General features: G+C 51.7%; 9 protein-coding genes across 9 annotated transcripts; 5 read left to right on the forward strand and 4 right to left on the reverse strand.

The window, feature by feature from the left end:
- Positions 1 to 1,002: 1,002 nt before the first annotated feature.
- Positions 1,003 to 2,089, reverse strand: N7474_003788 (Clr5 domain-containing protein; the record flags this gene model as incomplete). The annotated part of the gene is made up of 4 exons (XM_057195203.1): positions 1,003 to 1,373; positions 1,438 to 1,548; positions 1,597 to 1,835; positions 1,887 to 2,089. 4 exons carry the CDS (start codon positions 2,087 to 2,089, stop codon positions 1,003 to 1,005), a joined length of 924 nt encoding a protein of 307 aa, XP_057052599.1.
- Positions 2,090 to 3,490: 1,401 nt separating this feature from the next.
- On the reverse strand, positions 3,491 to 5,187 carry N7474_003789 (beclin 1; the record flags this gene model as incomplete). Its single annotated transcript, XM_057195204.1, has 2 exons — positions 3,491 to 4,980; positions 5,031 to 5,187. 2 exons carry the CDS (start codon positions 5,185 to 5,187, stop codon positions 3,491 to 3,493), a joined length of 1,647 nt encoding a protein of 548 aa, XP_057052600.1.
- A 116-nt stretch (positions 5,188 to 5,303) lies between these two features.
- Positions 5,304 to 7,082, forward strand: N7474_003790 (Myb-like DNA-binding domain protein; the record flags this gene model as incomplete). The annotated part of the gene is made up of 1 exon (XM_057195205.1): positions 5,304 to 7,082. One exon carries the CDS (start codon positions 5,304 to 5,306, stop codon positions 7,080 to 7,082), a length of 1,779 nt encoding a protein of 592 aa, XP_057052601.1.
- Positions 7,083 to 7,137: 55 nt separating this feature from the next.
- Positions 7,138 to 8,566, reverse strand: N7474_003791 (putative cysteine synthase; the record flags this gene model as incomplete). The annotated part of the gene is made up of 4 exons (XM_057195206.1): positions 7,138 to 7,316; positions 7,372 to 7,985; positions 8,040 to 8,158; positions 8,207 to 8,566. 4 exons carry the CDS (start codon positions 8,564 to 8,566, stop codon positions 7,138 to 7,140), a joined length of 1,272 nt encoding a protein of 423 aa, XP_057052602.1.
- A 130-nt stretch (positions 8,567 to 8,696) lies between these two features.
- N7474_003792 (class I SAM-dependent methyltransferase) lies at positions 8,697 to 10,305 on the forward strand (the record flags this gene model as incomplete). Its single annotated transcript, XM_057195207.1, has 3 exons — positions 8,697 to 8,994; positions 9,060 to 10,030; positions 10,096 to 10,305. The coding sequence occupies 3 exons, from the start codon at positions 8,697 to 8,699 to the stop codon at positions 10,303 to 10,305; spliced, it is 1,479 nt and encodes a 492-aa protein (XP_057052603.1).
- Positions 10,306 to 10,458: 153 nt separating this feature from the next.
- Positions 10,459 to 12,622, forward strand: N7474_003793 (uncharacterized protein; the record flags this gene model as incomplete). The annotated part of the gene is made up of 7 exons (XM_057195208.1): positions 10,459 to 11,086; positions 11,138 to 11,250; positions 11,303 to 11,526; positions 11,596 to 11,873; positions 11,922 to 12,097; positions 12,159 to 12,453; positions 12,504 to 12,622. The coding sequence occupies 7 exons, from the start codon at positions 10,459 to 10,461 to the stop codon at positions 12,620 to 12,622; spliced, it is 1,833 nt and encodes a 610-aa protein (XP_057052604.1).
- A 464-nt stretch (positions 12,623 to 13,086) lies between these two features.
- N7474_003794 (uncharacterized protein) lies at positions 13,087 to 14,807 on the reverse strand (the record flags this gene model as incomplete). The annotated part of the gene is made up of 2 exons (XM_057195209.1): positions 13,087 to 14,397; positions 14,505 to 14,807. 2 exons carry the CDS (start codon positions 14,805 to 14,807, stop codon positions 13,087 to 13,089), a joined length of 1,614 nt encoding a protein of 537 aa, XP_057052605.1.
- Positions 14,808 to 16,327: 1,520 nt separating this feature from the next.
- Positions 16,328 to 18,069, forward strand: N7474_003795 (histidine phosphatase family protein; the record flags this gene model as incomplete). Its single annotated transcript, XM_057195210.1, has 3 exons — positions 16,328 to 16,451; positions 16,513 to 16,669; positions 16,725 to 18,069. The coding sequence occupies 3 exons, from the start codon at positions 16,328 to 16,330 to the stop codon at positions 18,067 to 18,069; spliced, it is 1,626 nt and encodes a 541-aa protein (XP_057052606.1).
- A 477-nt stretch (positions 18,070 to 18,546) lies between these two features.
- On the forward strand, positions 18,547 to 20,248 carry N7474_003796 (uncharacterized protein; the record flags this gene model as incomplete). The annotated part of the gene is made up of 2 exons (XM_057195211.1): positions 18,547 to 18,723; positions 19,142 to 20,248. 2 exons carry the CDS (start codon positions 18,547 to 18,549, stop codon positions 20,246 to 20,248), a joined length of 1,284 nt encoding a protein of 427 aa, XP_057052607.1.
- Positions 20,249 to 20,822: the final 574 nt, after the last annotated feature.

Genomic DNA, 20,822 nt, shown 5'->3' on the forward strand with positions numbered 1-20,822 from the left:
CCTGACTCATGTATAATGTTCAAGTATTGCGGGAATTGAAGCATATCATATCAAAATCATCCGTGTCTCGATTTAGAGCGCATATACTTTTCAAAAATATGTATCCCTTTGAACCTTCGAAGTCGCGTGTAACTTCACTATTGGTTGTTGAACGAAGCTATTTCAATCAGCATCTTCTAGGGTCCTTTGTTCTAATAAAGGTTATTTGGGAAAACGGCACACCTAAGCCCTTCCAAGGGATGTAAAAAAATCCGTATTTGGAATCTACTGCATGTAGCTATTGTCAGAATTGAGACTAGTGGAGCGCACAAGGGGTTCAGAGTAAAAAGGTACGGAGATAGAGTTAACTGTCAGAAATAGCGTTTGACGTTCCGTGAACGAGTGGATCGCGTATTTGCACCTACTATACACCGCGTAAAGCAGCCCCAAACTCAAGAGCCCGGACTCTAGTTCAAGCCACAATTTAGCCAAATATACGGCGAAAGCTCGGAGCCGCAGCCGGAGCCGGAGTCGCCGATAGATAATAGACGGGGATATAATAATAGTAGTAGTGTCGGATGAGTCAGACGCAGAGACAGACGTTCCGGCCCCAATTCCGACCACAGTGGCTGTCGCAGCCAGTACATGTAAATAGAAATAAATAAATAACAGCGGATATATGATGCTGATGCATGCATGCACAAGAAAAAGAACAGACCAGAACGATAAAAGGCAGAGACAAGGTCAGGTCATAGTCGAGGAAGAAGAGTAAGCGCCATGATCACACGCAACGAAGCGAACGACCAGAAAAACAATAAATATCCCAGTCTAGTAGTGCTCGGACCAAAGCCGGTTTAATCGATGAAACGCCCATGCTATGACTTTATTTCCCACATCTTTGAATGCGTGTGCCGTAAGGCGACAAAGAAGGCTCCCAGAAAAAGACAGAAAAAAGAGAGCCTGGACGGCTCGGAAGAGGCAATGTACAAGGAAAGGTAAAGGTTGACAAAGAAGGAAACGAAATCACATTCCCAGTCCCTCGTGGCCGTTATGGCCGTTATGGCCGAATTCATGGTTGGGATCGTTCTCGCGTGCCCATTTGGACATGGTTAGGTCGAGAGTTTGTTGGAGGCCCTCGAGACGAGTCTGGAATGATTCAAGCCGATTCCATTCTTCGGGATGTGTCTCGGGTTCGCCCTCGGCATCCTCGTCGGAACCGAGTGCCGCTGCTGCTGTTGGCGTTCGTGGAGCCGCTACTGGCGGTTGTGATGTTTGGAGCAATGAAGGATAAGAACGGCGGGATGGGTGCATGGATAGTGGTGGGAGGCTTTGGTCGTCGCCCATGAACTGGTCGGGAAGGGAGTCAAGACGGGGTTGGGTTGGTAGATACGGGTCTGGAGGAGAGGTTAGTTCTGACCACGCACAAAGGGCTGATCCAAATACCAAAATCGAACGAACACGATCCCATCTCCCGAGGAGTGGGCGAGTGCATCTCGGTCATTGGGGAGATGGGCGCTGACGACTCCTCCGCTGGTTCAGGGGTGAAATATGTCATATCAGACGGGGTTTCTATACCAGAATGAGTGGATTGCTTCCAAAACCAGAGACCTAACCCACCCGGCTCTGGACTCAGCTTCTCGGCGGGTGTCTTTTGCACATGATTCCACACATCCGGGTACCGACGGCCGAATCTAGTGATGCGCTTCTTGTCGACGACTTGACCGTGCAGCCGAAAAGCCGTCTGCTTGCCCTGGGCGGCGCGCCTCTTTTGCTTGCGGAGCATGACGTGGACTTCTTTCTGTTTCAGGTTCTTGCGGAGATTCCACTCGGCGAAGCGGTCTTTATACTGTTTTTCTCTGATCTAGCAGTTAGGCGCGGGCCATGTTGGCGAGGAAGACAATAATTACGAGGCGTAGAAATTGTAATCCCGCTCCATGATGCGTTTCACATCGCGCAGTTTCAGCTGGTCGTTTCGGTAGAGTTGCTCGATCGTCTCGCGGTAGTTCTGCCAGTCTTCCGACCGGCGGGGGCGGAAGATGGACGATGAATTCGGGAGTGGAGGAGACTGAGGCGACAGCGTGAGGGACGCCGGTCCTGGATGAGGGTCCATGGTTCGGGGGTGGTTGTATCTATCTGGCCCTCCACGGATGATGATATACATCTGAAGGGTCCAGCTCCTCCCAATAATAAGCAGAAGAATGCGCCATCAGCATAGTCAGGCAACCTCCGATCTCGACGCTTGGGCCAGGAATCTCGACTTCTCTTTGCGGCGAGCTGCACCGGACGCACGAACCCCTGCTTCCGCGGGCGAATCAAAGGAATGGCGAAGTGGATTCATCGTCGCTGGTGATCATCAAACGGCGGCGCACGGGGAGAATATCTCCGCAGTCTGCGAGTCCAGCAGAGCGAGGGTCTGGCCCGGGTTCCAAAAGTACCCAAGCGCTACAGTGCGGCGCTATTTCCATAACATGCAGCGCACTGGCCAGGGGGATGCATTTTCCGCTGCCTCTTTGTCCTACCCCCATGCGAGGGCCGACCGCTTAGCCACTCCTAACTGGGCAGGAGTCTCTCATCCCCTCTGGACGGTCGATGCCTCGTGCATGTCGGGAGCGGGCCGAAACTTCCTGACAGGAATCAAGACGCCACGATCCCGAGAGATGGGATGCGAAGGTCTGAAGACGGCGACGGTCATGGACCCGATGGATCGTTGGAACCCATGCTGCTGTCAAAAAAAAGCCAGTCCCACCCGTGGACGGTCACTCCGGCCCCCTTGTTCTTACTCGGACATTCCTGCTTACGCTTACCAAAGTCAAAGGTACAACGGGTCATATCATTTCCTCTTAGGCCGGAACTTCCTCGCTTCCCCCTGGGCCGGCCCATGCACGTCAGGCGCCACCAGAGACTCTTTCTTTCTTGGGCGATGCTGCAGTGATCGACGCGGGCGGTCGACGCGGACACCTTCCGGCCAAAGGTACTGGGCACCAACGGTACTTTTCGGCAGTCAAGAGAAAGTACAATCGGTTACTACTACGTACTAGTCACTCCTGCGTGCAGATGCGATATACGCTAGTGCCCATCTGGTTCCCGTGCGGAGATCGCGTCCTCCTTTAGAACTGACGATGGCCAGGGATGGTACAGACAGAGTCTGGACAAAGATCCTTCCCGCGTGGGTCAAAGGCCCACCAGAAACCGGGCGGGCGCCCGTCGAGATCTCGCGGAGAAAGCTGCCAGTGCCTCTTCCATACGTCCACGGACCACCGTTCACCGGGTCGGCTCGCCTGCAGGTACTAGGATGTGAGTCGCACGCCCGGTCGAGGACGATTGATCGTCGCATGGCACACACCTCTTCCCCACTTCCAACGATCCTGGCGTCAAAGAACAACCATTCGGCTGAGGGCTGGGTAAGCAAAGGGGAGAGACCGTTCCGACCCACACGCGAATGCGGTGCGAAACCGATCAGCCCCGAAAGGGGTTGTCGCAGATTAACATGCGGCGTCAGGGGGTTGACATTTCAAGCTCGACCTTTGGCAGAGGAGGCGGTCGGCTGGCGAACCTGGTCGGCGGCTGCCACGGCTGCAGCCGCAACAGCGGCGGAGTTGCCGGAACTGGTACTGGCGACATTGCTCGCGTGCGCCAGCAGGAACTTGCAGCACGTTAGGGTGTACTTGCAGGCGCGCGTCCACGTTTCATCGTTCTGGTTGAACCCCAGTTTGATGCTGGCATCGCCAATACGGTCCCGCTTAATCTCGTAGGGCAGCTTCAGACCCGGAGCGGTGGCGGCGGCCTGGCCGCGCCGTGGGGAGGCTACCGTGGTAGGGGTTGATTCGACGAACTGGCCCAGCTGGCGCAGACACTCGAGGAACGCCACCATGCCCGCATCAAAGCGACGGTGGAGCCAAGGGAGATTGAGTGGCAGATCACCCGAAGAAAAAAGTTCCAACTGCGTGATTTTTGGGCTGTCAGTGTCGGGCTGACTCGCAGACTGCTGCGGGTACTCGATCTTGTCAATCCGCGAGGTGGACCCTAGGGGTCTGATTCGGTAACCCTGAAACTGAAAACCAAGACGCTCCGCAATCGTGGCCAGGAGCAGCGCCGTTTGGCCCCATGCAGCGTTGATCTCCGGCCATTCCACAGACGGGTTGGCCAATCTGCCCAAGCGTAGTCCATTGATCGTGCCGAAATATCCATCATGACCGATGCAAAACGCGTCATTGTAGACATTCGTCCGTTGTAGTCGTTCGAGCTGCTGGGAGTCGTGGTCGTAGCGCATGTTCAGCGCATCCCGCTCGTTTTGGAATTCAGAGAGCGTCAAGGCAAAGCCGTTGCGATCCCGCCAGAAGGTCTCTTCCTCCACATCCAACTGCCGTGATTCTTCTTCCAGGGCTGCAATCTCCTCGTCCAACGCTGCCTTCTCTCGTTCCAAGCTTTCAAGCTCGGCAAAGCCCGCTTCTTCTGCTTCCAGACTCTCCTTCAACGCTTTCTCTGCGGCCTCGAGCTCCTCGGTGGTGGGCACAGATGCATTCAAGTTGCGCAGAAACGAGATGTACGCATCCCTCTCTTTCGTCGCGCCCGTCAGTCTTTTTTGGAGTGCCTCCACCAGCATCTCTGTACATTCCACGCAGATCGGGTGGTCAATATCTGAGCGCGCCGAGATAATCTCAAAGAGACGGGTCGATTTCTCCACCTGATCCGAGTAGGACACATCTTCCTGCTGCGTCTGTACACTGCTCGTTCGTTTGGTTCGACCGGGTCGCGAGGGAGTGTCTGCCGGTGGCACGACTTGGGATTCTGTAAGCATCACGAATGACATGTTCCCGCTGTCCCCGCGCGGCATCCCCGGCGGGTTGGACTGGCTGCCGGCGCGCGGGGCCGGGATGGATCGTCTGTAGACGGGCGATACCGCTTGTTTGGATACTCTATCGTAGAGCTCACGTCGCTCGGGTGGGTAGGATGGGCGGGCTGGTGATGGGCCATGCTCGGGGACGGTCTTGCCTGTCGAGTCTATGAAACTCTTAGTAGCTATTCAAAACTTCAGGTGAAGCTTCACTTACTGACGAGCAAGTCAAAAGCCGCTGGGTTGAGCGACTCTAGCGAGCCGTCTAGCCGTAGTGGTGTGCGACACTTCTGGCAATACATGATGATGTGATGTGATCGGGTTGATGATAAGGCGAAGTTGGGGAAGGCGGGATCGGCGTTTGTTTGTCTCATGAGTTTCTTCTCCCTGCGACAAACAACACAAAACAACTTCAGCACACCACTTCCTCCTTCCTTCTTCCCTCGATGTAGCAACACTCCTTTCCTTTCTGGACATCCCTTCTCTCAACATGGGCGACGCCCAGGGGAGACCAGCCAAACGCCCGCGTCTCTCTTTCACCCCCGGCTCTCCCTCTCCAGACGAAGTCCCGGTAGACTTCGACCTCTCCACCGCACGCGCGCAAAATGACCAGAGACTCAAGTCGATCTTCGAGGGAATATTTGACAAATACGGCAAGGACTTCACCGAAGTAGGCGATGAGATTGACTTGGAAACGGGCAAGATAGTGATCAACAATGGCCATCTAGTTGGGATGCGCGCTGAGGACGATCCGGGTGACCAGGCGCAGGAGTGGCTCTTCCATGATGCTATCTCGGGTTTCGAATATACGGGTGATGACGACCCAGAGGCTCGAAGCTTGGAAGAGGGCGAGAATGAACGGGACCTGGAGACGGAGACTGGCGATGCGCCGTCCCATTTTGCGCAAGAAGCTGCAGACTCTGACGACGACCGAGAAAGTGCCGACTCGCTGTGGGACTCTGCGCTGGCATACAAAGACACAACTGCCCCAGATAGTCCTATCATTTCTCAAGATTTTAGGCCCAAGGACCCCCTCTGGCAAGTCCCGGATATCGATGCCAAGTTCTCGACACCCACCACGACCAAACGAGTTCATTTTGCTCCTGTTCTAAACACTCCTCGCTCTGCCTCTCCACCTGGCGCAGGCTCCTTATGGAGTCTTCCTAAACGAGGTAGACCGCGTACCGATGGGAGACCCAAGACGACACCGAGCAAGCGCAAGCCACGAGCAAAGCGCAATCGTGACTGGTCCTTTGCACAGACACCGGATGCTGACAGCAGCGAATCCGATGATCCGTTGCAGGAGAACCAGGCCTCACCGACGCCTTCAAAATTGATCAATATCAGAGGAGGGGAGATGCTGAAAGCCGGTCGTGCGCAGACCAGCGGGCAGGCGTTCGATCTCGACAAACCAACCGCTGCATCCGAAGATGAAAAACCAGATACACACAACATTGTGACATTGGAAGCGCCTACTGTACATGACAATACTCCTATCCGTCAACAAGCCGAGACCGTTCCCGCTCAACCTCTAGCAACAACCCCAAGCACACCCAAGCGCGGCGTGACGCCCGACGCAGCAAGGCAGACCGTGCGCATGCGACACATTCATGGCCGAAAATGGAAACAGATTAGTGATTCGCTGCCGGGGTTTACTTGGACGCAGCTCTACGTTTGGAACCAACGGTACTGGACCGAGCGCCGGGCAAACCCGCCTCTTCTTTCTGCGCCGTGGTCACAGACAGAGCAAGAGACGCTGGCTTGGTTAAAGGACCAGCGCGGTCTTTCTTGGGCGGAAATCCATACTGAATTCCCAAAGCGCTCGTTACCCGAGATCCAATTCGAATTGCTGCGTCTCTGGGTTGGGGATGCTGTTTGGAATGACGAGGGCATGGAGAATTCTGCAGTGGATGAGCAGGAGCAGGACCAGCCTAAACCCAGGAAGCCTGCAAGCGAGACGCTCAAGCCTTCTACCGACCAGGTTCCATCGTTTTCTCAGCGCCTTCGGAACGTGCCAGATGCTCAAATGCGCAAACCGTTGAAACCAGTCGGCGCCAGAGAGCATCCTCCAAATCGAGACCGGAAGATGCAGGACGAATTCGCGAAGCTCGTCGAGGATGATGAAGACGACATCGTGGTCATCTCCAGCCAAGCATCCTCACCTTCCAAGCTGTCGGCAATCCACCTCGACAGTCCTGCTCGCAGCCGCATCGCCTCAAAATCCCCCGGGCGCCCATCGCCCGCGAAGCGTATGAAGATGACGCTTTAGTTTAGCCCAAGAGCAATGGTATCATCACACCACATGCACAATGTATGTAATAGGATCACTGAAAATCCTCATCGCGCGCATTCAAGACGTCTTCCAGCTTCGTATCAACCGCGCCACCCACATCCCCAGCCGTAGCCCAGAACCGCGACAGATGCCGCGACCCCGAGTCCGAGAGCACCGTGACAATCCGGTGTCCGGGGCCGAGTTTCATGGCTGTTTTGACGGCCGCAATACCTGGAAAGGACAAGTTAGACAAGAAAGACCCGACGGCAACCAAGAGAAAACCCACAGTTGACCGCACTACTACTTCCAATAAAAATCCCATCCTTCTCAACAAGCCATCGCGCCATAGCCAGCGCCTGTGCATCCGTCACGCGCACAGCATCATCAACGAGGTCCTTCCCAGCCTCAAAGTTCGCCGTAACTCGATTGATCCCAATCCCTTCAACGATAGTATCAACCTGCGGTCTTCGCCGCGTGCCCTCCCGCTCCTTAAGATCAAACATCACACCATATCTCACCCGATTATACAGCCCACTACCCTGTGGGTCAGCCAGCACGACCGTGATATGCGGCAAGAGAGGCTTCAAGTAGCGTGCCACGCCGGCGATGGTCCCTCCTGTCCCGGCACCGGCAACGAAGGCGTCCATATGTCCATTGCATTGGGTGTACAGCTCGGGTCCGGTACCGCGGTAGTGCGCGCGCCAGTTGGCTTCGTTTTCGAACTGATCCGCGAAGAAGCCGCGGCTTGTCCCTGATGCTGTGTGGGCGTGTGCGAGGGCGCGGGCTTTGTTGACGAAGTTGTCTTTTTCGACGATTGGGGCTGGCGGCACACGGTCGACGATTGCGCCGAGTTTGAGGAGAAGGTTGGATTTTTCGATTGCTTGGTCGGAGGGCATGCATCTATACGGTTCAGTTAGTAGGAGAGTGGGCAGGGTAGAGAATGTGAGGGCTTACATGTGTGCGAGGTAGCCCTTTGCCCGGGCTAGGGTAGCTAGTGAAATGCCGGTCGATCCTGAGGTGCCTTCGTAGATGGTGTCGCCCGAATGGGGAGCGAGTATACCATGTTCCTCTGCCTGGATTCAAGTTAGAAACAGTATGGCTGGATGTCAATGCGGCCGTACCATTTCAATCATGCTTAGTGCGACCCGGTCTTTCGAGCTCTGTCCTGCGCCATTGAGAAACTGGTTTCCGTTGTCAGCTTTGTTGTAGTGGCAATAGAATGGGATACACACCTCTGCTTTGCCCAGGATCTCACATCCTGTTTCCTCGGAAAGCGACTTGATCCGAAGGAGCGGCGTGTTCCCGATACAGCCCTCAATGCCCTCTACAATGGCCGGAGGACCAGCTCGCGCAGTTGGCTCCGACTTGTCTGCAGTACTCTCGGTCTCGCGATGACTCGGTGCAATGAAGTCGCGATATACAATTGCAAGACAGACACCAGCCACAAAGGCAGTGCCAATATAGACCGGCGAGTCTGGCATGGTTGGTTGGTGAAGCAAGAAAGTCAAAAGTGATGCAGTTCACTAAGAAGCTCGGGCCAAGTTCTGCGGTCCCTTTCTTTCTCCCTCTTCCTTCCCACGCTTCTTGTCTCTCAGCGCCCACCCACCAACAATGGACTCGCCCGTCCTCACCCAGCTGTTCCGTCAGCTCTTCCGCCATCCGGCCTGCCAGTCTCTGCGCCGGCAACCCCCGTCGCTGTCGCGCGCGCAGTCCCGCTCGTTTCTCACGCGACGCACCCCGAACAAACGCAAATCGCAGGACGATGGCATGCTGTGGACGAAACGGGGGGACATCCCCAAGGATATCGACAAGGAATACTGGTCATACCCGACAGTCACAGCCAAGGAGCTGCGCAATCGGAGAGAGCGGCCGCGGCAAGTGAAGATGCTGACGCGCGAGTTCATCGACGGTGAGTTGAACGGCCACTGGTCGTGTGCGCGCTGGACGCTGACATATTCTTTTAATTTTTTTCAGACAGTCTCTACAATCCGCATTACGGATACTTCTCCAAACACGCAACGATCTTCAGCCCCGGTGAGCCATTCGACTTCAACAATATCGAGGACGGGCCGGCCTTCCTCCGGCTACTGGGCCAGCGATACATCGAGTTCGAGGATAAGCTGGACGAAACAACACCGGATATAGCACGGCAGCTATGGCACACGCCCACAGAATTGTTCCGGCCGTATTATGGCGAGACGATTGCGCGGTACCTGGTGTCGAACTACAAACTGACGCTGTATCCGTACCACGACCTGATCATATACGAGATGGGTGCGGGCAATGGCACGATGATGTTGAATATCTTGGATTTCATCCGGGATACGGATTTTGAAGTGTATCAGCGCACGAAGTTCAAGATCATTGAGATCTCGCCTGCACTGGCGGACTTGCAGTACAAAAACTTGTTGGATAGCGTCAATGCGGCAGGTCATCGGGACCACGTCGAGATCATCAATCGGTCCATCTTTGATTGGGATACATACGTGCACTCGCCATGCTTTTTCCTGGCGTTGGAAGTATTCGACAATTTTGGGCATGACTCGGTGCGCTATAACTGCCGCACCGAAGCGCCCCAGCAAGGCGGCGTCCTCATCGATGCAGATGGGGAGTTCCATGAATTTTACAACATGCAACTAGATCCCGTTGCCGCGCGGTTCCTGCGTGTGCGCCAAGCGGCGGCACGCCAGCCGTTCCCTAACCCCTTGGGACCGCGTGTGTTGCGTGGCCTGCGCAATGCCGGACCCTTCAGCAAGGAATTCAGTCAGCCGGAATATATTCCTACCCGACTGATGCAGTTCTTCGACGTTCTGAACCAATTCTTCCCGGCGCATCGGCTGGTAGCTAGCGACTTCAGTTCCTTGCCCGATGCGGTGCCCGGTCTCAATGCACCAGTCGTGCAAACGCGGTACCAGCGGAAGACTGTTCCTGTAACCACTCCATTCGTATGTCTCCGAATCCCCTTTTGGACATTTCCCCCCTCCCTACCCTGACTGACTCTTGCGTACAGGTCCACCAAGGCTACTTTGACATCTTCTTCCCCACAGACTTCAACACGGTTGAGGACATCTACCGCGCTGTGACGGGCAAATTGACCAAGGTGACGAGCCATGAGGACTTTGTGCACCACTGGGCGTACATCGAGGACACGGAGACGCGGAATGGAGAGAATCCGCTGCTGAGCTGGTATAAGAATGCCAGCATGCTGTTGACGGTGTAAATAGTGGACACCCAAGGTGTCTTGTAACTATATCTATCACATTAGGTATCCATGATGGGATTACGGAGACTCCCTTATACCCCGTATGCATCTACATTTAGTCAAATGATAGCAGAGATAAGAAGAGATCTCGCCATAGCTGTACTCTACCCAATGTCTTATCCCTTCGGCGGGCTTCTCCGCACAGTCAGCCCCCCACGGAAGAATCCCGAGGTGCCGATCACAGGCGAGGGGGAACTATACGTTAAGCGTCGAATGATAAGTACCCATTCCCTATCTCTCCCTACCTCCCGTCCATCTTCCATTTCATCATCTGTAAATCCCCCGAACATGACAATCGACGCCACCATGCCGCACTGGAAACCCCACGTTCACCGCAAACGCGCCGCCCAGCACGAATGCATCCCGCCCGCTTGGCTCCTCCCCGCCTCGGTCCTGGCCAACCCACCTTCAAACAGCGTGGACGCCATCCGCGCCAGCGGAATTCTCACTGCGGATGAGCTAGCCTGGACGGATACGACCAATATCCAGGACCTTGTGGCCCTAGTCGCGAGTGGGAAAGTCAGTAGCGAGCAGCTCACGACAGCATTCTGTAAGCGCGCGGCGATCGCGCAGCAACTGACCAAATGCTTGACGGAGATCTTTTTTGAGAGGGCTCTTACTCGGGCTCGAGAGTTGGATGAGCACCTTCGGACGACGGGGCAGGTGGTTGGGCCCTTGCATGGTGTGCCGGTTTCTATTAAGGATCGTTTTGATATTGAGGGGGTCGATAGTACTGTCGGTATGTACGGAACAATGCTCTTCAGTGGAATATTCACTAATTATCTGTTAGGATGGGTCGGACTCGTCAATAAACCGGCGCAGTCATCCAGCTCGATCGTGCAGCTGCTGGAATCTATGGGTGCCGTGTTATACGTCAAGACGAACGTGCCGCAGTCTCTGATGGTAAATAGTACCGTCAACTATATTATCCGCGGTCCTTTTACTGATTTGGTAGATGTCCGACTCCTATAATCACGTCTTCGGGCAATCTCTGAACGCTTTCAACCGTGCCCTTATCTCTGGCGGTAGTTCCGGCGGCGAAGGAGCTCTCGTCGCAGCCGGTGGTAGCGTCCTGGGTATCGGCACGGATATCGGTGGCTCGATTCGTATCCCTGCTGCACTGCAGGGGTTATATTCTATTAAGCCGACGAGAGGAAGGGTGTCGTGGGATTGTTCCTTGTAAGCCACCCCTTCCCCTCCCCCCAGATGGGTTTACTTTGGGACTTAATATTTACGCGTCTTCTACAGTTTGAATCAGTTCTACATGGTCCCACCAGTCGCAGGGCCGATGGCTACGTCTCTTGAGACGACGGAGTATTTTATGGACCATCTACTCGCTTCACAGCCGTGGAGGATCGACCCAGGCGCTATTCCCATTCCATGGAGGAAGGAGCTGGCTGCCTTTCCCACAGACCGTAAGCTGCGACTAGGTGTTGTATTTGATGACGGAGTGGTCAGACCTCAGCCGCCAGTTATGCGAGCGATGCGTGAGACTGTTCAGGCGTTGCGCGATGCCGGCCATGAAGGTATGTCCTCACTCCCTCCTTTTTCTCTTCTCTGACACGATGCTCCAGTCATCGAGTGGGACGCCTCACTCCACAAGCAAGGCACAGATCTCTGGACGAAATCCATTCTCGCTGACGGCGGCCGTCACTGTCAACACTTGTGTGAGATCGTGGGCGAGCCTTTGATCGAGGGTATGGTCGTAGGCACAGAGAAAGATCTACTGAATACTGAAGAGAGGGAGAAGGTAAAATCCCCACCATTATATATACATAGTTGTTAGGTTCTATACTGACTGATATATAAAGCTCGAGAAAGAAAAAGTCGCCTTCGAAACCACCTTCCTAAACCAATGGGTCACATCCCGCGTCGACGCCCTGCTAATGCCCGTGCAGCCCTGGGTAGGCTACAAGCCCAAGACATGGGTGAAGAGCAACCAGTGGTTGGGGTACACAGCTATGTGGAACATGTTGGACTACGCGGCTCTCACGGTTCCGATTGGGGCGGCACAACGGAACCTTGATTCTGTCGGTGATGGGGCGGATGCTGAGTGGGAGGCGCATCAAGTCAGGAATGAGAGTGATCGGTTTAATTATGAGCAGTGTAAGTTTTGCCCCAGATATAGGTGTTTGACGTGCTAACTTCTTATTTAGATGATATTGATCTCGTTGATGGAATGCCAATCTGTGTGCAGATTGTAGGGGAGAGATTCGGTGAGGAGAAGGCCATGGCGGTTGCGAAAGTGGTGGATAGACTGGTGAATGTGAAGTGAAACCTCATATATAGCGACCTTATACAAGAACATAAGTTATATTCGTGAGAGGCAAAGACTAGGGGAATGAATTGAACTAGCGATAGAGAAATTAGGAGAGCTTGAAATAAATATCTAGACAGCGTATATTGGCGCATATGATTTTGCGAATAATAGCATAATGTAATACCATAACCCCAGGTGACGGTAAATCGGGCGCCGAAAATGGCTACCCTGCACAGATTATGTGGCTCAGGAACTCGATAATAGACATTTCCAAGGAAGCTGCATGCGCAGAAGTCACAGTTGGCATCCATCGAAATTATGAACTGCAGTGATGGTCTTTGATTCTTTCCAACGTCGGGAAGTATATTGACTCAGACAATAAATTGGCTAACCTGTGATAACTGCACCGAAAAAAGCTTGCTCGACAATTGTTCATAGTCCTAGTAATGGTAATGGGTCTGGTAACCTGAAAATTCCTCTCAAGCTTTGCCAGTCTCCTCAAATACTTCGACTTGGGTGCTGGCAAACTTCCTGGCGTTGATTTTCCCCTCAAAAAGCAGATCAAGCTCAGCAAAAGAGCGATGGCTTGTCTCTGGGACTCGGAAGAACGTGTATATGACACAGAGGAAGCAAATTCCGGACCAGAAAAAGCCTGCGTAGTTCCCCCAATCCCAGGCGCCCGGGTTCAGCATGTATGGAGTTAACACACCGCATATTATAGCAACGATATTGTATAAATTGCGGCCCAGGACAACGGTCTTGATTTGTAACCGGCGAGTAGAGATTTCTGCCACGAGCGAGTAGGCCACAGTTCCGACGGAAAGCTGATAGAATAAGGCCCAGACAATCATAATACAACCCGTAGCAAGTGACGCTTGCTCCTTGTGTGCGCTCGGAACCAGGCCAAGCAAACCCATGATGAATAGCATGGAGCATAGTCCACAGAGACCATAGAGGTATAGCGTCCTTCGACCAATTCCTAGGGACATGAGGAACCATGCACCGATGACGCCAACCATATTGATGCCGTACTGTCCCATTGCAAAGGAGTAGGACTTGGACGCTGACAATCCTGCCTGTTCCAAAAAGTATGTAGAATAATTGGAAAAGGAATTGCCACTGAGATTTTGGATAGCCCATACAAGACAAACAATCTCTGTTCGTCGTAGGTTGGTTCCTTTAAAACAGTCGAAATATGCGGCCCCTTCCGAAAGCCTCTCTTCAAGCTTAGTAGTGTAGCTTATCATAGCAATTGTTTCATCGGCATTGAAATCCGTATCTGAATCAGCATTGGTCAAGCGTAGAAGTGCTTTTTTAGCATCGTCTATTCTCCCTTTTCTGACCAACCACCATGGCGACTCCGGGGCAAGAAGGATTCCAATAAAGAGAGGAAGAGGCCACATCCATTGCAATCCATATGGTATCCGGTATGACCATTGGTCATCCCGAGACAACATGGATCTAATGACTCCAATCCCTATAAGTTGTCCTAGACCCCAGCAGAAGTTGACATATGTTGTGAGATATCCTCGCAGAACAACAGGGCAAACTTCAGAGGCATAGGTCACAGTTAGTGTCTGGAAAACACCCCATGGGATGCCACAGAGAATCTCAGCTGCAAGCAGAGCTTTGATATTTGGTGCTGTGAAAAAGATGGCCGTCCATGCTGTTATAAGGACTAGGCAGGTCATAATTGTATAGCGGTATCCAAATCGCTCTGAGACCCATCCATTGATGAAGAGGCCAATGATTTCTCCAACATATGCGCCGTTGCTAAGGCCAGATTGCCACTGAACGGGAAAGATGCGTTAGTAACTCACCATGCAAAAAAAAAGGGAAGAAGAAGAAGAAGAAGAAGAAGAAGGAAAAGGAAAAGTGAGCAAAAAGCTTGACATACTGGAGCAGTCACTTGAAAAGAGCCATCTGGCATCTGTTCGCCGTATTTGTGTCGAAATGGAGGAAACCCGTAGAAATTATTAACAAGACAGACATCATAGCCCTCCATCGCGATACATGTGGAAATGAGAACACTCCACGCGATTGCCTTGGGATAAGTTCTGATTCCCTGCAGCAAGGTCATCTTATGCTCTGTATCGGAAGCGGCTTGGGCATTATGGATAGCTTTTCGCGTCGATGAAGAATTTTGACGTTCAATGTCCGGTAGGGTGTCAGATGCCGATACAATGAGATCCGGCGCCATGACTGTCGTTGTGTTCGGAGTTGGGTTGCAAGATATCAACAAAGGAAAAGTATACAAATCATAGAACAGGCGTCGATCAGAAAATCAAAAAGTGGGCCATATGTTTTTTCAGTGTGGAGGACAGCTATTTATGCGGGGAGAAAATCCATGTGTGAGAATATACGAAAGTTCGCTGACCGTAGGCAAATGGTGAGTATGACAGAACGGATCGGTCCGAAACGTTTCTACCTTCAATGTCAAATGCCGTCAAAGGAGATGGAATGGGCTGTATGGTTAGCTACATTCTATTTCCTTCAATGGCCGTCTACATAGGTTGTTCTCTTGGCAAGTGAGGGAAACCAATTTCCGATATACGAGTATCCGGAATTAAATGTGCAGGAATACCTAGCCATTGTTCCGTACGCAACTAGATGAGATATTTGGTAAGAGAAACCAATATAGACGAAATGCGGGGTTTCACGCTAGCTTAGTGATCGTCCGAAGGACTACCAGTATAAGTAAAACTCCTCGTGACTAGTTTCCTCGTAGGGCTCGGAGGATGCGAGAGCGCTAGCTAATAAAAAGCAAAGTCTTCATCCCCAGCAATGCGGGATTTAATCTCAATGTCCAAGAGGCATAGCTCCAGGTTTTGAGCCTGGATATCGCTTAGACAAGCCCAGTCACCGCAGCACATGCAACTTCGAGTGTCACACGCGACCTGGTTGCGTCGCCTCGGTTCTTAGGAGGGCTGGTATGTATTAATCGTCATACAGGCGAGCTATATGCCGGCATCTGGTGATTATAACTATAAGATTCTATTCTTAATATAATACTATCATTCACTTTACATGAAATTTCCTAACCATGTGAGCCCTTTCTGCGACAGTCCTATGTTTCTCAAATACTGTCTATTGCCCTGCCAAGTAGTATATCGTTCTATAATAAGGAGGCTGAGAACCACACGATATAGGGCGGAACTAGAAGGAATATATACAGTATTAGACTGCTCTCTGTTGCCTCAAAACGCCGTCGCCATAAGGCTTCCTTGGAGAAGGATGGTCGCAGGTGGCAGTATTGATCATACAAGGAAACATATTTCCGAAAAGGAGGCACAGGAAACCTATATCCGAAAAGGATGTGCTAGCTTAGGAAATAACATTACAGACTCCATCCTGCAATATTTACTACTACATTGTAGGTGCCTGTAATGAATCGTCGGCAATCAATATGCGAACAAAGCGTGGATGTCGTAAGACAAATCATTGTAGGCTAAATAATTGCCTTTTTCGGTACGGTCAGTCCCCTTGTAGGGCTTCAGAGGATACGAAAGTAAAGGACATTAAGCTCGTGAGAGCGCTCGGCTAATGGCAGGACCCTAGTTTGAATGTCAGGAATGTGGGGTTTGATTAGAACTAGAGAGATGTAGTGAGGCCTTAATTACAGTATAAAAAGGTCGGGCAGATAGACGATATCGATTACTGAAACGGCAGGACCACAGTTACTCGACTTGGATCATTCTACTTGTCCTTTCCTCTTTGAAAATGCGTCTTTCTTCTGAGTTGTTGCTCTTTGGACTGGTAACGGCCATTAACGCCGACGTTGTCGGGAAGAGAGCGACATCCACAGTTCCCGATTACTTCCAGACAAGCTATGGCCCATACGCAGGTATGTATATCAACTACGCACCGAGCTGGCGCCCTCGAGGGTTAACATATGGCACAAATAGGTCCGACAGAGGCTGGGCAGCCACCATTTCTGGCTCAGGCGAACCCGGCAACGCTTGGAAATCGTAACTATGTGCCTAACACTCCGGTGGTGACCGCTGTGCCCATCGTTGGATGCTCGGACGGTGCCGAAGTGTTCAAACATATGGGTAACCTCTCGTACGTCTAGGTGTAGCTCATAGTCCCTTAAGCCGTCAGCTAATCTTATATGAAGTCCCTATATGCCAAATCCCTCTGGATTCGGGGTCGAGGAATTCCCACTGCCCGCTGGCACCAACATCACCCAAATGCACATGGTTCATCGGCATGGATCTCGATACCCAACCTCCAGCGCCTCTGTGGCCACACTACCAAACCGTATAGCGGATCTTCTCGGAAACGGAACTCGCTTCCTCGGCGATTTGGCGTTCCTCAACAGTTGGACATATCAACTGGGAAAGGAAGAACTAACAGCACTTGGACGTCAACAACTTTTCGATAGTGGTGTCCTTAACTATTTCAATTATGGTCGACTTTATGACGGTTCCAAAAAACTAATTGCTCGCACCACCACGCAAGTGCGAATGCTGCAGTCGGCCGAAAATTTCTTAAGTGGATTTTTTGGACCGGATTGGACGAAGAACGTCACACTCGAGGTCATGATTGAAGAGTACGGTTTTAACAATTCCCTCGCTGGCGATAAGGAGTGCACCAATTCCAAGAACGGTCGATCAGACGCCGGAGACGATGCATCGAGCCAGTGGCAGGAAATATATCTGAAACGTGCAACGGATCGATTCCGCCGCTCAATGACGGGCAATCCAAACTGGACGACAGCGGACACGTATAATGCACAGACTATGTGTCCATATGAGACAGTTGGCTTGGGATATAGCCCTTTTTGTTCGCTGTTCACCTGGGACGAGTGGTTGGGCTTTGAATATAGTCTTGACCTAAGTTACTATGGAGGCAATGGCTTTGGGTCGCCCACCGGACGAGCAGTTGGCGTTGGCTATGTTGAAGAGCTTCTCGCCAGATTACAGCAGCAGGGCCCTCCTTCGGGCGAGAATAATGTTGCCTTCAATGAAACATTGGACAGCAACCCCAGTACTTTCCCTCTGGACCAGACATTATATTTGGACTTCAGTCACGATACTGTCATCATGTCCATGTTGACTGCCATGGGCTTAACGCAATTTGGACAGTTCTTGCCCCCTACAGGACCACCGCCGGACCGGCAGTTAATTGTCAGCCATATTGTTCCTTTTGCAGGTCGGTTCAATATAGAGGTGATCAAAGCGCCGCGACCAGTGCGTGTAAGACGATCACAAGATCCTCACAAGCCCGCATATGAATCGGAAGGACACGAAACAACCTACATCCACATGTTGATGAATCAGCGGACAATCCCACTTGGCCACAGTATCCCAGAGTGTGGTCAGCGGGATGACGGGTGGTGCGAATTAAAGACGTTCATTAAAGCCCAGAAAGAAAACGTTGCAAAGGCAAAATATGCTGAGAGTTGTTTCGGCAACTACTCCGCCCCGGCGTACGGTGATATCACGACCGGCGCAATCTGAACCGACAGTCACTACAACATTCCATGATGCGGCCTCGAACCAGAGGTGGAACCATCCCGACCATAACAGAGAATTCATGGACAGAACATGTTGACGTGTTTTGAGTGTCTAGGTCCTTGTGTAATTGTCCTCGATATCTAGCTATTTTCATCCAATCAAAAACTGGAGATAAAATTTCGTCTCGCGTATTCCTCAGGTTTTTCACGACCTTGGGTTGTATGCAGCTGGCTAGCTAATATGCACCGCACTGTTGAATATGGGAGAGATGTTTATGTCACGGCCTTCACAGCCATCACATATAGTCGCGCCCAAGTCGGGCCCCCAACTGTGGGCCCTCTCCGTCGTAGTGAATTTCCATACTAATCCACAAACCCAATTCCTTTTGTTGCCTAACTACTAGTAATACGCTAACCCAGAAAGTCCCAGACTACGCTGCGCCTCTCTTCCCCCACTTTTTCTTCCTAAGAGCTTACAGCCATGTCCGCTTCGCCTTCCAATAGCAGAGATGCGGCAGACACTATGCCTCCTGTCAAGCCCGGATTTAACTCGTCGACCACACCCGAACATCCCATTGAATACTGGGAGGCGCGTTTACTCGGCAAGAAGGTGCATTTCGAGACGAGTGGGGAAGAAGTCCCTAAGGCTGAGAAAGAGGTACGCATTGGAGGTTACGCCCGAACTGATTTGTCGCTAGACTACATGGCGTTGACCTGCCTAGTATTCGTCTCACCCATCGCTAATTACGACTAGACTACTATCATGGATTCCGATCTCCCTAAACTTCACCAGTTTCACCCGGGACCAGTTCTTTTTAATCGGATAAAAAGACGGTAAGTCTCCCTATACGGCCTTACAGGCAGCCAAAGGGCCTACAGTTGAATACTTACTCTTGTGTTACCTAGACTAAACCTACAGCTCGAGGATCGAATTGTAGTAAGAGTTTGGTATGGCTAGTAGTATTACGGTCTTGTCAGTTACGTTGTCAATTTACTCCTGCTTATCTAACGTGAGAAGCCGGGATTAACAGGCAACCGTGGCGCTTTCACACTCACCATGCCATTATTGCGCTGAGAAACGTCGAATCAAAATTGAGAATGCCTTCGTTTTAATTCTGCCCAGGGAAATCCGAGAGTACATCATTGAACAAGTCTTATGTGGTTGTCATACGCCCCCGACCTATCCATCGAAGTCAGGCAGAATCGACTTCCATGATATCATTTACAAGGCCTGGCGCAGCAGGACGAAAATCTATCATGAACAACGCGGCACGCACTGCCCATCGAACTGTCTTCCTCTACTTTTGACGAGTCGTCAAATACATGACGAAACCCAATGCATCCTCAATCGCAAGAATACAAAATCCACATATGTTCTGAATATCTCCGTCTTAAACGACTACGACCTGTTCCCAACTTGGATATCCGTGCCGTATATCACGAATCGTGTCTATGCGTTGTATACAGATGTGCACCTTTTCGGCAGTATTATCCCGTCTAAGATAGCTAGACGCCTCGTGGGGGACGGGGGGCGCCTCGGATTTCACTGGAGCTTCTATGCCTTGCTTGAACGCTTTCTTCGCTATGGACCCGTGGGCGAGAAAAAGGGAAAACGCAATGACAGCGGAAATCTAATTTCCGACCAAATCGAATTAAATCTGTTTCAAAGGGGGAATTTGAATTTCGATGATCGCGATATAACCGTCGAGATCCTTACTCTTGATTTCCAGTCTGCCGAGCCTATGCTTCCGTTTCCCCCAGACAATATTGGTTACGGTGCATGGCAAGGTCAACATCACGCCTTTGACTTGATCTTTGACGAAACCAACGGTCCAAGCGAGCTTGAGCAGTATCGGACCCGACCAGAATGGCTCGCGAAATATCTTTTGTTGGAGATTCACGCTCTTCTGACTATGTCCTACCACTTTGCATCGTATGGGAAAATGCTCTATGAGCGGATTGGAACCATCCGTATCGTCTCGCCGGAGGGAGTGACTGAAATCGACCTCGCCACTAGACTAGCCGCGCTACGCTTTACTAACCAGCAAGACACCTTTGGCGACGTGTGGCCGCCTGAAGAACGTCTTTCTACGTTCTGGAAGTGGAAGAAGCAGACGCTAGCTCGTAGGCAGGAGCTAGGCTTTCCGGTTGTGTGGCCACATGATCCGGAATTGAAAGGTTGATGTGAGCCTTGCCTTGTGAGCCGCCTCTCAAAGCAGAGGAATTGTAATTTGCTTTCCTTACAAGCCTGCCTTTTATAGCATATGCGAGGCTTTAAAGGATGTTGGCACCTACCATATGTCGCCTAAAGAAGCACCCTAAGAGCAGAGGCCTGGTTGACACTATTGGTGGGCATCGTGGAATAGGGGCGTAGGCGGGATTGGTGGTAGAGGGAAAAGATTCGAATAATTCAGGGGGATACAGCAGCCAGTGACTGGCTTTGTATTATCTCACAATCAAGTTTAGTTATGAGGGTGGTAGCCACGGTGCGATATTGTGCATACACGCGAAACCAAACTAGCTTTCGTCAAGCTTCATTGCTCTCGCCCAAAAATCGGCCTGGCCGACGTATTAAAACTTGGTTTCGAAGACCAATCGACGCATGGAAGCACACAAATAACAAATCGGAGCTATTCTGAACACCATGATCATTTCCAGCCTCTTTTGTGATTATGACAAATTGATCAGCTTACGCCCCCAAATCAAACGGTCTAGGCTGCTCACCCTCGAATCCAAAGCCCGTTATATATAAACAGC

The sequence above is a fragment of the Penicillium riverlandense genome (genome assembly GCF_028828495.1).
Source record: "Penicillium riverlandense strain IBT 135883 chromosome Unknown utg000003l_segment0_segment0, whole genome shotgun sequence".
NCBI lineage: Eukaryota > Fungi > Ascomycota > Eurotiomycetes > Eurotiales > Aspergillaceae > Penicillium > Penicillium riverlandense.